The following is a 14022-nucleotide window of genomic DNA, read 5'->3' as shown; positions in this document are numbered from 1 at the left end:
GCCAACACTTTTACCTCGCATGCTCTCCTGACCCGACCCCCATAACCATGCCAATCCCCCAGTTTGCGGGCCTTTGCTTTACACCTCCTTAATGCCTTACACTACTTGGAACGGGAAGAAGCATTTTATATTCATACAGTCCAATTTATGCCTTTCAGACACCCCAAAGGATTTCAGCCAATGAACTGCTTTTGAAAAGTTGTCATTTATTTTATAGATGAATGCGGCAGCTAAATTGCACAAGGCAAGGTCCCATAAACAGCGATATTAATTTATTTTTCAATGTTTGAATTTCTGCCAATTTCTACAGTGGATGTTAAAACTAATTGAGCTGCTTCTAACTGGGCAGCAGGCTAGCACAGTGGTTAGCACAGTTGCTTCACAGCTCCAGGTTCGACTCCCAGCTTGGGTCAGTGTCTGTGCAGAGTCTGCATGCTCTCCTCATGTCTGCATGGGTTTCCTCCAGGTGCTCCGGTTGCCTCCCACAGCCCAAAAGATGCGCAGGTTAGGCGGATTGGCCATGCTAAATTTCCCTTAGCGTCCAAAAAAGGTTATTTGGGGTTACGGTGATAGGGTGGAGGTGTGGGCTTGGGTAGGGTGCTCTTTCCGAGGGTCGATGCAGACTAAATGGACCGAATGGCCTCCTTCTGCACTGTAAATTCTATGATTTTATGATCCTGATAAGCTAAAACTCCACCAAATCTCACAAATGTACCTCCTCTCATTTGGTGAGGGTGTATTAATGTGAACGATATTCCTGTGGCATCTGCTTTCCACTTGTAAGTAGAAGACATTTAAACTGTTGGCTACATAAGGTATCCAATTCCCACACCACTAAAGCAGGATAAACATTCTGAATTTCTCAACTTTGTCCTGGTTTTTGAAGCCAGTGAAATTGGGGTCCTATTGCCTTGTGTTGTCTTGGGGACCACAGATCCAAGAATAAGGGTAGAGGGGTGGTTAGGTTCTAAATAGGGCCAGATTCCCCAAAATTCAATAAAGAAAATGAGTATTCTCTGGTCTGGAGTAAACATTCAAAGATTAATTGGATTTTTCCCATACCACAGGTCAAATTAATGTGTGGGACTGAGTCACAGCTCAGCGGTTCCAATGGCCACTGCTGGAAATACACATTCAGACAACAGGCAAGGACAACTGCCCTAAATTGTTAAATAATCCGACACCCTCTATTCAGAGGAATAACTACTTGATTGAAGGGCGACACCAAAGGCTGGGTTCTCCAGACATGCCCGCCCATTGACCAGAAATTCCCGCCAGAGGTCAATGGACCGTTACGTGGTCCCCATCCCACCTGTGGCGATCTTGCGGCGGGCGGGGCAGAAGAATCCAGTCCCAAGTGTAAACTAGCTTTAGTTGCTGCCTTCAGTAGTGGAGTAATGGCTTTGTTTATCTTTTGCTTTTCTGCAATTACACAGAAGTAGCATTTACTTTGTACAAATAGTTCTTGCACTGTCAATTCTGAAAACATACTTCTCCACCGCTGTGCCAATGGTCATACAGGTGATCTCCGCAGCTTCTCGAAATGAAGGGTCTGGATGTGCTACCTTTACAAAATCTGCCTAATATGAAAAATACAGGAATGAGTGACACAATCATGTTACTTTTAAATTAGTCACAAAACTTATTTTTAGAAATTTGCAATTGTCAGTTTCATAGCTCACTGTTTAAAAACATATCGGAGTCATCATTTTGCACTTCCAATCAATTTCTACGTTAAAATTTCTCATTTATACTTTCTGCTGCAGAAAAAAAGATATTAACACATACCATTATCCCAATAAGTTGCCTGTGCACAAAAGCATAACGTATGCAGACCATAGCGAGAGTGCAATTTCCAAAAATAACATACCACAAAACAATGCATCATCAGCCCTTTGCAGGTGCATACATCCCATGAAATCTATCAAATCAAATTCAGATCATGATCTAGATTTTAGTGGGAAATCATAAGCAGAGAAAAAATGAAACTGCTGCAGAAGTCAGAGAAACCAAAAAGAAATACACCAAATGTTTTAACCCAATAAAACTAATGAAAATATAAAAAATATGAAAGAGTAAAACTTAATGATGATTAAACAAACATTACTTAGGTACTTGAAACGGACAATACAAGATTATTTGCTCCAATTCCTGGCAAGATCCCTATTCCAAACAGCTCAAGACTAAATACAACACAATTCCAAACAGCAAGTAATGGCCTGTGGGTGCTGAAAGCATTTCAGAAAAATGATGAATAGAGGGGTAAATATGTAAGTAACACGTGTACTATACCATCCATGGGAACATCACCACCTGCAAATTCCCGTCCAAGTCACACACCATCCTGACTTGGAATATAACTTCACTGTTGCTGGGTCAAAATCTCGCCACTCAGCAGTTCAAGTTTGAATGTCATCAAGGTTATTCTGCATGCAGAGTCAATGGGAATCTGGGGGAAAACTCTCCATTGGTTGGAATCATACAAAGCACAAAGGAATATGGTTGTGGTTGTTGCAGATCAGTCATGTAAGCTCCAGTTCATCACTGCAAAAATAATTGGGCACTCTTAAAAAAAAAAAAACATTTTTTTTTAAATAGAAAATTTGACACCATCCAAGACAAAGCAGCCGGCTTGATTGGCATCCCTTCCGTAATCATTCACTCCCTCCACCACCACACACAGTAGCAGCAGTGTGTACCGTCTACAGGATGCACTGCAAGAACTCGCCAAGGTTCCTCAGGGTAGTGTCCTAGGCTAAACCATCTTCACCTGCTTCATCAATGAATTTCCTTCCATCATAAGATCAGAAGTCGGGATGTTTGCTGATGATTGCACAATGTTCAGCACCATTCGCAACTCCTCCGATACTGATGCAGCCCATGTCCAAATGCAACAAGACCTGGACAATATCCAGGCTTGGGCTGGCAAGTAACGAGTATCAGACAATGATCATCCCCAACAAGAGAGAATCTAACCATGCCCTTTGTCATTCATTGGCACTACCATCACTGACAGCCCCAATATCAAATTCTCAGGAGTTACCAATGACAAGAAACTCAACTGGACTAGCCATATAAATATTGTGGTTACAAGAGTAGGTCAGTGGCTAGGAATCCTGAGGCGTGAACCTTCCCTCCTGACTCCCCAAAATCTGTGCACAATCTACAAGGTACAAGTCAGGGGTGTGATAGAATACTCTCCACTTGTCTGGATTAGTGCAGCTCCAACAACACTCTAAAAATTTGACATCATGCCTATGGCGCCGAGGACCCGGGTACGAATCCCGGTGCTGGGTCATTGTCCGTGTGGTTTGCACATTCTCCCCATGCCTGCGTGGGTGTCACCCCCACAACCCAAAGATGTGCAGGGTAGGTGGATTGGTCACACTAAATTGCCCCTTAACTGGAAAAAAATAATTGGGCACTCTAATTTTTTTTTTTCAATAAAAAATTTGACACCATCCAAGACAAAGCAGCCCGCTTGGTTGGCATCCCTTCCGTAACCATTCACTCCCTCCACCACCACACACAGTAGCAGCAGCGTGTACCATCTACAAGATGCACTGCAAGAACTCACCAAGGTTCCTTAGATAGCACTTTCCAAACCCACAACCGCTATCATCTAGAGGGACAAGGACAGCAGACACATGAAAACCAACATCTGGAAATTCCCCTCCAAGTCACTCACCATTCTGACTTTGAAATATATCCCCATTCCTTTACTATTACTGGGTCAGAACCTGGAACTTCCTCCCTTACAGCACTGTGGATGTACGTTCACTACATGGACTAAAGCAGTTCAAGGCAGCTCACCATTTTCTCAACGGAAATTAGGGATTAGCAATGAATGTGGCTTAGCCAGCAAGCCCACTTCCCAGTTTTAAAAACTGTTTCACTTTGCGGAGGAGTTGCAAACGGAACTGAACACTGCAATCATCCGCAAACATCCCACTTCTGACCTTATGATGGAGGGGCGGTCATGTTGAAGCAGCTGAAGATGAATAGGCTGAGCGGTGCCCTGAGGAACCCTTCCAGCAACGCTCTCGGGCTGAGATGATTGACCTCCATCAACTACTACCAGCTTCCTTTGTGCTGGTTACAGTTCCAACCAGTGGAGAGTTTTTCTGATTCCCACTGACATTACCAGGGCTCATAGCTTTCCTCCTACAAATTTTCACTTTAATTACAATGTCGAGCACACCTTTGATTAAAAAAAAGACAAAACTAATTCAACTATAAAATTAGTAGCTGCCAAAGTTGGAAGTCATATATTATATGGGCAATAAAAAGTTATCTCTACTTACCAAATCAGCAACTCTACAAAGACAGTCTGAAAGTCTGTCAAAGATTTGAACAATCTGAGGACCAGGCGATGTTCTACAGGCTTGATCCACTAACTGTTCCGTTTCTTTCAATGCATTTTCTTGAGCCACCTGAAATCCTACTGGGGAACTCAGCTCGTGTACACCAAAAAGGCCCTTAATGAAAAAGTAGGAAACTTCAGTTCTAGCATGCATTTATATAATGTTTTTCATGATCACAGGACATCACAAAGGACTTGACAACAAATGAAGTGTAACCATTGCTATACTATAGGAAATGCAGCAATTTGGACACAGCTAGTTCCCACAAACAAATTTGTTCACGACCAGATAATCTGTTCTTGCCATGTTAATTGAAGGATAAAGATTGACCAGGTAACTCCCCTGCTGCATTTGCTGCCAAAGTCATGCTTGCACAGTTATATGCATGGCCTCCATCTATATAGGCAGCAATAGGCAACAAGAATCCAGCTTATTTACTTTCAAGAACCACAAGCCATGTATCAAAATAAAGTGGCTCTCAGTACTTTGCAAAATCATATTTAGTTCTGCACCAACATTAATTAATTGATCCTCCTTAAATGGAAGAGATCCCCTTCCCTAAACTACTAGAATTAGTGAACTCAGTGCAACAGCTTTCTTTCCCATCTTAACTGAATCACCAATAGTAAATTACATATGTTCACAGTGCTTATAAATTGCAGGATGACAAAAATCATTGAAGTGAGTTAAGATTGTGGATCGTCCCTGTCAATTGTAAATGTTTAAAACACTGTCCAAGTGTTAATAAAATGCTTGTGAGCTACATTATCCAAACAGCCTGCTGACCAAGTGTGTGTGGGATCCATTGAATCCACATACTAAAAACATATTGCAAAAACCAAGTCAGAAAGCAAGCGAGTTGGCAGTGCGCCGAGTAAACTGATGTATACAAGTAATTGGATTTCTGCACATGCGCAGACTCGATGGGCTGAATGGCCTCCTTCTGCACTTGTAGGGATTCTATGGATTCTAACCCACAACGATCCAACTCAGAGATGAGAGTGCTACCAACTGAACCACAGTTGACACAGACAGGTACTGGTGGCCATCTTGCATAGCCAAATTGCATTGACAGGAAACACAATGCAACTCCCCTGCTCCTCTTCAAAATAGTTACAATGGGATCTTTTAAATCCACCAAAACAGTGCAATGGGACCTTTTACATTCACCTGCTTTTGATCAAGTCTCAGGAATAGGAGCAGAATAGGGTAGCACGGTGGCATAGTGGTTTGCACTACTGCCTCACAGCGCCAGAGATCCAAGTTCGATTCCGGCCTTGGGTGACTGTGTTGAGCTTACACGTCCTCCCATTCTCGGCGTGGGTTTCCTCCAGGTGCTCCAATTTCCTCCCACAGTCAGAAGATGTGGTTAGGTGGATTGGCCATGAACAATAAAGAACAAAGAAAAGTACAGCACAGGAACAGGCCCTACGGCCCTCCAAGCCTGTGCCGACCATGCTGCCCGCCTAAACTAAAATCTTCTACACTTCCTGGGTCCGTATCCCTCTATTCCCATCCTATTCATGTATTTGTCAAGATGCCCCTTAAATGTCACTATCGTCCCTGCTTCCACCACCTTCTCCAGCAGCGAGTACCAGGCACCCACTACGCTCTGTGTAAAAAAAAACTTGCCTCGTACATCTCCTCTAAACCTTGCCCCTCGCACCTTAAAACTATGCCCCCTAGTAATTGACCCTTCTACCCTGGGGAGAAGCCTCTGACCATCCACTCTGTCTCTGCCCCTCATAATTTTGTAGACCTCTATTAGGTCGCCCCTAAACCTCCGTTGTTCCAGTGAGAACCGTGTTTATTCAACCGCTCCTCATAGCTAATGCCCTCCATACCAGGCAACATCCTGGTAAATCTCTTCTGCACCCCCTCTAAAGCCTCCACATCCTTCTGGTAGGGTGGCAACCAGAATTGAACACTATACTCCCAAGTGTGGCCTAATGTGTGGGGTTAGGTGGATAGGGTGGGGCAGTGGACACGAGTAAAGTGCTCTTTCAGAGAATCATGCAGACTCGATGGGCTGAATGGCCTCCTTCTGCATTTGTAGGGATTCTATGGATTCTAACCCACAATGTTCCGACTCAGAGGTGAGAGTGTTACCAACTGAACCACAGTTGACACTTGTGTTCAAAATTAAAATTTCTCAACCGGGTGTACAGGAGGCGAAAGAGGCCGGCATTCTGGCCTTTGCGTCCCTAGTAGCCCGGCGAAGGATCTTGCTAATGTGGAAGGAGGCGAAGCCCCCCCGCGTGGAGGCCTGGATAAACGATATGGCTGGGTTCATAAAGTTGGAGAGGATTAAGTTCGCCTTGAGAGGGTCTGCGCAGGGGTTCTACAGGCGGTGGCAACCGTTCCTAGACTATCTCGCGGAGCATTAGAGGAAGGTCGGTCAGCAGCAGCAGCAACCTGGGGGGGGGGGGGGGGGGGGTGGGGGGGGGAGATGAGCAAGAGATAACATGAAGAGTCGGGGAAACTGGCACGTACGGGAGAGAGCCAGTGTACAAAGCTATGTAAATATACTATTTTGCCATGTATATATCTTGCTCCGCACAATTTCTCGTTTCTTTTTTTTGTTATGGGCGGGGGGGGGTTATTGTTTGTAAGGGAGAAAAGTTGTGTTAAAAACTTTAATAAATATATATATATTTTTTTAATTAAAATTTCTCACATCATAGAACCCTTACAATAGCTGCTCAAAGGCGATACATGACACAGTGGTTAGCACTGCTGCCTACGGCACTGAGGACCCGGGTTTGAATCCCGACCCTTGGTCACTGTCCGTATGGAGTTTGCACATTCTCCCCGAGTCTGCGTGGGTTTCACCCCCACAACCCAAAGGTGTGTAGGTTAGGAAAAAAACAATAGTTGCTCAAAGGAAAAGTCTACACATGCACATAAAATTTAGCCCCACACATTTTGAAGCTTAACTGGGAAATTGAGGTTAAAGCACGCAGAGTACAAAACATTTGGACTAAATTTTTATTGTATAATATTCAAGACAAAGTTGGAAAAACTAACATTCGGTGGTGCAACCATGAAAATTTGCAGTTATTAAAAAAATGATACAGTGTGCACCTTATCCATCATTCAGAAATGTGTCAAAAGCATTTCATGGACAATTAATTAAGTTGAGTAATTTAAATAGCTTGATCCAGTATGAAGCAATGAAAATTGAGAGATGGGACTGTGAAAGGCTGCCTATACTTGGGGTAGATAAATCACCTGGTCTGGATGGCTTGCATTCCAGGTTGCTTGAAGGAAGTAGGGATGGAGATAGAGGGAGGGGTTGGTATAATCTTCCAAGCTTCCCTTGACACAGGGGAGATACCAGAGGATTAGAGCAGCAAATGTGATACTCTATTCTAAAATGATGCAAAGACATAAGAATGCATATTGTATATTTGCCTTTATCATCAGAGGCATAGAGTTTAAGATTATGGAGGTTATGCTGGAACTTTATAAACATTGGTTAGGCACAACTAAAGTATTGTGTGCAGTTCTGGAATCCACATTATAGGAGGGATGTGATAGCACTTGAAAGGGGTCAGAGGAGATTTACCAGGATGTTGCCTGGGCTGGAGTGTTTTAGCTATGAAGAGAGATTGGATAGATTGGAGTTGTTTCCTTGGAGCAGAGGAGATGGGGAGGTATTATTAAGATGTATAAAATTAACAGCGGCATAGATAGAGTAGACAGGAAGAAATGTTTCCCCTTGGTGGAGGAATCAATGACCAGGGGGCATAGATTTAAGATAAGGGGCAGGGGATTTAAGAGGGGATGTGAGGCTTTCACCCGGAGGGTAGTGGGAATCTGGAACTCACTGCCTGAAAGGGTGGTGGAGGCAGATACCCTCATAACATTTAGGAAGTATTTAGATGTACACTTGTGATGCCAAGGCATACAAGGCTATGGGCCAAGTGCTGGAACATGGGATTAGAATAGTTAGCTGGTTGTTTTGGTGAAGACGCAATGGGCCGAAGGGCCTTTTCTGCACTGTACACCTCTATGACAATCGTAGCATCTACAGACCAGTTAATCATAGAATTTACAGTGCAGAAGGAGGCCATTTGGCCCATCGAGTCTGCACCGGCTCTTGGAAAGAGCACCCTACCCAAGGTCAACACCTCCACCCTATCCCCCATAACCCAACCCAACACTAAGGGCAATTTATCACGGCCAATTCACCTAACTTGCACATCTTTGGACTGTGGGAGGAAACCGGAGCACCCGGAGGAAACCCACGCACACACGGGAGGACATGCAGACTCCGCACAGACAGTGACCCAAGCCGGAATCAAACCTGGGACCCTGGAGCTGTGAAGCAATTGTGCTTTCCACAATGCTACCGTGCTGCCCCAAACATCCATGGTGGATAAGGTTCTAGAAATAATAATAGGGGGGGGGGGATCAACAGGCACTTAGAAAGGTTTGAATTAATTAAGATCCAGCACGGATTTGTAAAAGGCAGATCATGCTTAACTATTCAAATTTAATGTTTTAATTAAGTAACAGAGAAGGTTGATAAATAGAATGCAGTGGATGTTGTCTATATGGATTTTAGGAAAGCATTTGGCAAAGTACCATTTAATAAACTGATTAATAAAATTGAGGCTCGTGGAATAGAGGGCATGTGCCCAGTTGGATAAAAATTCAGCTTAAAATAATGAAACAGCAAATTGTGGCAGATGGTTGTTTTCAGATTGAAGAATGGTAAACAGTGGAGCTCCCCAAGGATGTGCTCAGACCGCATCTCGGTAGCACAGTGGGTATACTGTTGCTGCACAGCTCCAGGGTCCCAGGTTCGATTCCCGGCTTGGGTCACCGTCGATGTGGAGTCTGCACGTTCTCCCAGTGCCTGCGTGGGTTTCCCTTGGGTGCACTGGTTTCCTCCCACAAGTTCCGTAAGACGTGCTGTTAGGTCATTTGGACATTCTGAATTCTCCCTGTGTACCCAAACAGGTGCCGGAATGTGGCGACTAGGGGCTTTTCACAGTAACTTCATTGCAGTGTTAATGTAAGCCTACTTGTGACAATAAAGATTATTATTATCTCAGAACATTGAATAGTGTACAATTTAAGAATTTGGGAAACTGGAACTATTCTCAAGAGAAGGTTGAAAGTGGGTTTGATAGGTGTTCAAAATCAGGAGGGATCTGGACAGAGAACGTGTTCCTATTGGAGAAATGGTCAAGAACAGGAAGACAGCAGACTAAGGTGGATAGCAAAGAAGGAACGAGCAACAGGAGAAACATTTTTTAAAAAACACAGTAATTGGGATCGGAAATATATTTCCTATGAATGTGGTCACTGGAGAGTCAATTGTGTCTTTGGAGAGGGTGTTGGATTGTCTGAAAAGAAAAAAATGACAAGGAATGGCAGGAGACTAGCCGAGTTGTTCTCCCAGACAGCCAACACAACATGTGTCAGGCCAGGTGGACTCCTTATGTACTATAACCATTCTATGATTCCCACAATGTAGCACTTCCTCAGTGCTGCACGGAAATATCAGGCAAGAATGCAAAATAGTAAAATAAAACAAACGGCCATGATTAACATAACTCCACAAATTTGGAATGAGTTTATTAAGGTAATTTTAAAATAACTTTGGTTTGCAAACGAGGCTCACTGCACAAGGTCGCTTTTTGCCCTGTTAACTTCAAACCACAAACTTAAACTGAATACCATCGGCTCAAACAGTGAGGCAACAGCAGCCTATAACATGTCTCTTCTGGCGGCCCGAGGGGCTGGATGTTAGTGAGAAGGTTGGAGGTGACACTCTGGTGAAATGCTGAGGTGACTTTCCCTGGGCTCAAGAAGTTAAAGCAAGGTTGATATTCTAATGGTTCAGGCGACCAGTGGTTCTAGTAGGTGGCAACGTGGCCGACATAGCGTCTCAGACAGGAAACTTATTGGTTGGCCATTCCGCCATGTGGAACATGGCTGCTGTACCGGCCATTCTGAGATTTAACAGTTTAACGGGAACCAGCCTCGTACCCATTTCACCCAAAGCTTCACTAACCACGTTCTTCCCAAATAAATCAGCCTTCCTCCTCGGTCTGGCATTGAAGGCCGCTCCCACCGGAGACCACGAAGTGGAGACATTTCTGTACGTCTTTAAGCGACGACCTCGAATACATTTAAAGAGGGTCAGGATCCGTCTGTTCAACATGTCCAGAAGCTCATGCACCGGCACCCGCCACGTGACCTGCACGTCAGCGACTTCCGCCATTGGCACGCTACTGCGTCTGCGTGCCGACCAACAGCATTGTGGGAGTTGGGGTTTTTCCGCTCCTTCCAGGCACTTTTCGAAACGGAGCATGCGCAGAATCGAATGCCCCGAAACCAGGCAGTGGAGCCTTTACAAAGAGTAATTGGACTCGAAACGTTAGCTCTTTTTTTCTCCCCACAGATGCTGCCAGACCTGCTGAGATTTTCCAGCATTTTCTTTTTTGTTTCAGATTCCAGCACCCGCAGTAATTTGCTTTTATCCAGGCAACGGAGAAGACGGCGCTGTGACCATGCCACTGACAAGTGTGTGAACGGGTGGAGAATCATTGACACATCTGCAACACAGCCATGCAAAGAGTGAAGGGGGGGATTGGGATTTGGGGTAAAGGTGAAGTGTAAAGACAGCAAGACTTTAAAATGAGGAAGACGTGAAGGACTGGGGAATGGAAGGCTGGGGTTAGGGAGAGTTAGACTACAAAATGATCAGTCAGAGAGTAGAATTTCAGGTGAAGAATGGACTTCCGGTGGTGGCCATGGAGTGGTGGTCACACATTTGGTGGTTCCCACTCGAGGTGAAATTGTTTGATCCTTTTCACTCGATATACGGGGTGGTTGCTCATGGAAAGGGCATGAACAGTGAGAGACAGGAATTCTGCTCCAGTGGGGCCGGTTTATGACTTATCAGACGAGGAGTGTAACGAGTAAGGAGCAGCAATCTGGCCGGGAGGACTTTTGAAGTGCGTCAGAGGGAAAGATGGCAGGGGGCTCTGGGGCATCGTTAGCTGCTCAGGGGTCTACCAAGCAATTGGTGGATTTTTAAAAAAGAAAACAGGTTCCAGCAGCAGAGGCAAGAGGCCTTGGAGGAACTGGCTATGGTGGCGGAGCTGATCAGGGCGGCTACTGAGAGAGTGGAGCAAAGGTCGGAGGTGCAGAGTTCAGCACTTCTTAAGGTGGAGGAGTCGATCATAAAGACTAGTTGGCCTTGTTAGAGGCAGAGATGGTGCTTGTGGTGGAGGGTCAGAAACGGTTGAGGGAGAAGGTGGCGGACCTGGAGAATCACTCCAGGCGGCAGAATCTCTGAATTGTGGGACTGCCTGAAGGGATTGAAGGAACGCAGGCCACAAAGTATGTGTCAAAGATGTTTGAGAAGCTGGTGAGGGAGGGGGCCTTTGACAGTCCTGAGGTGGATCGAGGTGCACAGGGCATTGAGGAGGAGGGCGAAGGCGTGGGAAACAGCTGACGGCAATGGTGGTTCAGTTGCATCGTTTCCTGGACAAAGAGAAGATTCTGCAGTGGGCAAAGGATACAAGAGAATGTACCTGGGAAGGAAAGGTGCATATCTACCAGGACTTGGCTGGGGAATTGGCCAAACAGCGAGCTGAGTTCAACAGGGTCAAGGCGGCCCTCTACAAGAAAATTGTGAAATTCAGGGTGCTGTATCCTGCTCACCTGTGGATCATATACCAGAATCAGGAATTTTATTTTGATAGGTCGGAGGAGGCGAGTAATTTTATTAGAGACCATTACTGGGAGGATGGTGAGGACACTGAAATTGTATGTCTTTGTCCAGGACAAGGCGATGTTGACGGGGAGGGTTGGATCGGAGTACTCGGCGATCGTGGTGTCTGAGCATGCGCCACATTAGGTAGATTTGCGAATGGCTAAGGGGCGTCTCCAACGGCCACAGTGGAGGTTGGATGTGGGGTTATTGGCAGATAAAGGGGTTGGCGAGAAGCTAGGGGTGGCTATCCAGAATTATAAGATGGAAGAGGTTTCTGCCTCCACGTTGTGGGAGGCACTGAAGGCGGTGGTAAGGGAGTGTTTTTCTCGATCCGAGCGTACAAAGAGAGGGTGGAGCGGGCTGAGAGGTTGAGGTTGATGGAGGCCATTCTGAGGGTTGACCGGAGGTACTCAACGGCTTCTGAGGAGGCGCTGTTGAAGGAGAGACAGAAACTCCAGTTGGAGTTTGGACTTGTGCCCACAGGAAAGGCGGTAGGACAGCTGCGCACGGCCGCTGGGGCAATATACGGTTCTGTGGAGAAAGCAGCAGGATGCTTGCGCATCAGTTGAGGAGGAAGGCAGTGACAAAGGAAATTGGGAGGATGAGAGATGGAGGGGGTATGGTGGTAACGGAGCCAGAGGATGGGTTGTTGAGGCGTTTTACTGGAAATTGTACAGCTTGGAACCTCCGGTGGAGGATGAGAGTATGAGGCAGTTTTTAGACGGGCTAGAGTTCCCAAGGGTGACGGAGGTGAAGGTGCAAGGGCTGGGGCCCCGATCGGGCTGAGAGAGGTAATGGATTGTGTGGGGTCGATGCAGACGGTGAAGGCCCCTGAACTAGATGGGTTCCCAGCCGAGTTCTAAAAGAGGTTTTGGTCGGAGCTGGGCCCCTACTTGTCCAGATGTATAATGAGTCGATAGAAGAGAGCTTCCCCCAAGCTGTCTCAGACTTCGATATTACTAATTTTAAAGAAAGACAAGGATCTGGAGCAGTGTGAATTCCACAGATTCACTACCCTCAGAATAGAAATTCCTCTTCATCTCTTTTTTAAATAAATTTAGCGTACCCAATTCATTTTTTCCAATTAACGGGCAATTTAGCGAGGCCGATCCACCTACCCTGCACATCTTTTGGGTTGTGGGGTGAAACCCACACAAACACGGGGAGAATGTACAAACTCCACACAGACAGTGACCCAGAGCCAGGATTGCTCATCCCGATCTTAAATGGGCGAAACTTTACTCTGAGATTATGCCCTCTTGTCCAAAACTCTTCTAGAAGAGCAAACATCCTCTCAGCACCTGTCAAACTTCCTGAGAATCCTATATGTCTCAATAAAGCCGCCTCTCATTCTTCTCCACCAAGCACCGGTCCACCCTACTTACCCTCCGCATAAGAATATCCCTCCATACCTGGGGTCAACCTAGTGATCTTCTCTGGACTGTCTCCAATGCCAGTATATCTTTCCTTGGATAAGGAGACCAAATCTGATCACAGTATTCCAGGTATGATCGAACTAGTGCCTTGAATAGTTTTAGCAGGACTTCTCTATTTTATACTCCATTCCATTAGCCTTCCCAATTACCTATTGAACTTTCATGCTAGCCTTTTGTGATTTATTTACAAAGACCACCAAATCCCTCTATGCTGCAGTTTTCTGCAGTGTTTCTCCATTTAAATAATATTCAACTCCTTTATTCTTCCTACCAAAGCGCATAACTTTGCATTTTCCTACATTATATTCCATCTGCCAAGTTTTTGCCCATTCATCTAACCTGTCTATATCCCTTTGCAGACTCTTTGTATCATCCTCACCATTTGCCTTCGCACCTATTTTTGTGTCATCGTCCATAAACTTGGCAATAGTGCATTCACTTCCCTCACCCAGTCATTCATACATATTGTAAATAATTGTGGCCA

At 45.3% G+C, this 14022-nt stretch overlaps 1 protein-coding gene across 1 annotated transcript in view; it reads right to left on the bottom strand.

Moving 5' to 3' along the window:
* LOC140406321 (mitochondrial intermediate peptidase-like) overlaps positions 1–10578 on the bottom strand; it is a gene marked incomplete at its 3' end in the record, with an annotated part of 28403 nt that extends 17825 nt beyond the window's left edge. Inside the window, exons 1-3 of the mRNA XM_072494438.1 lie at positions 10393–10578; positions 4305–4478; positions 1492–1580 (exon numbers count right to left, since the gene is read on the bottom strand). Of these exons, the coding sequence (XP_072350539.1) occupies positions 1492–1580; positions 4305–4478; positions 10393–10542 (413 nt within the window). The remainder of the gene's footprint in view (positions 1–1491; positions 1581–4304; positions 4479–10392) is intronic.
* Positions 10579–14022: the final 3444 nt, after the last annotated feature.

This window comes from Scyliorhinus torazame, unplaced genomic scaffold (assembly GCF_047496885.1).
Source record: "Scyliorhinus torazame isolate Kashiwa2021f unplaced genomic scaffold, sScyTor2.1 scaffold_475, whole genome shotgun sequence".
Taxonomy (NCBI): Eukaryota; Metazoa; Chordata; class Chondrichthyes; order Carcharhiniformes; family Scyliorhinidae; genus Scyliorhinus; species Scyliorhinus torazame.
The sequence above is the reverse complement of the archived record's forward strand: the minus strand, read 5'-3'. Positions and strand labels throughout refer to the sequence as shown.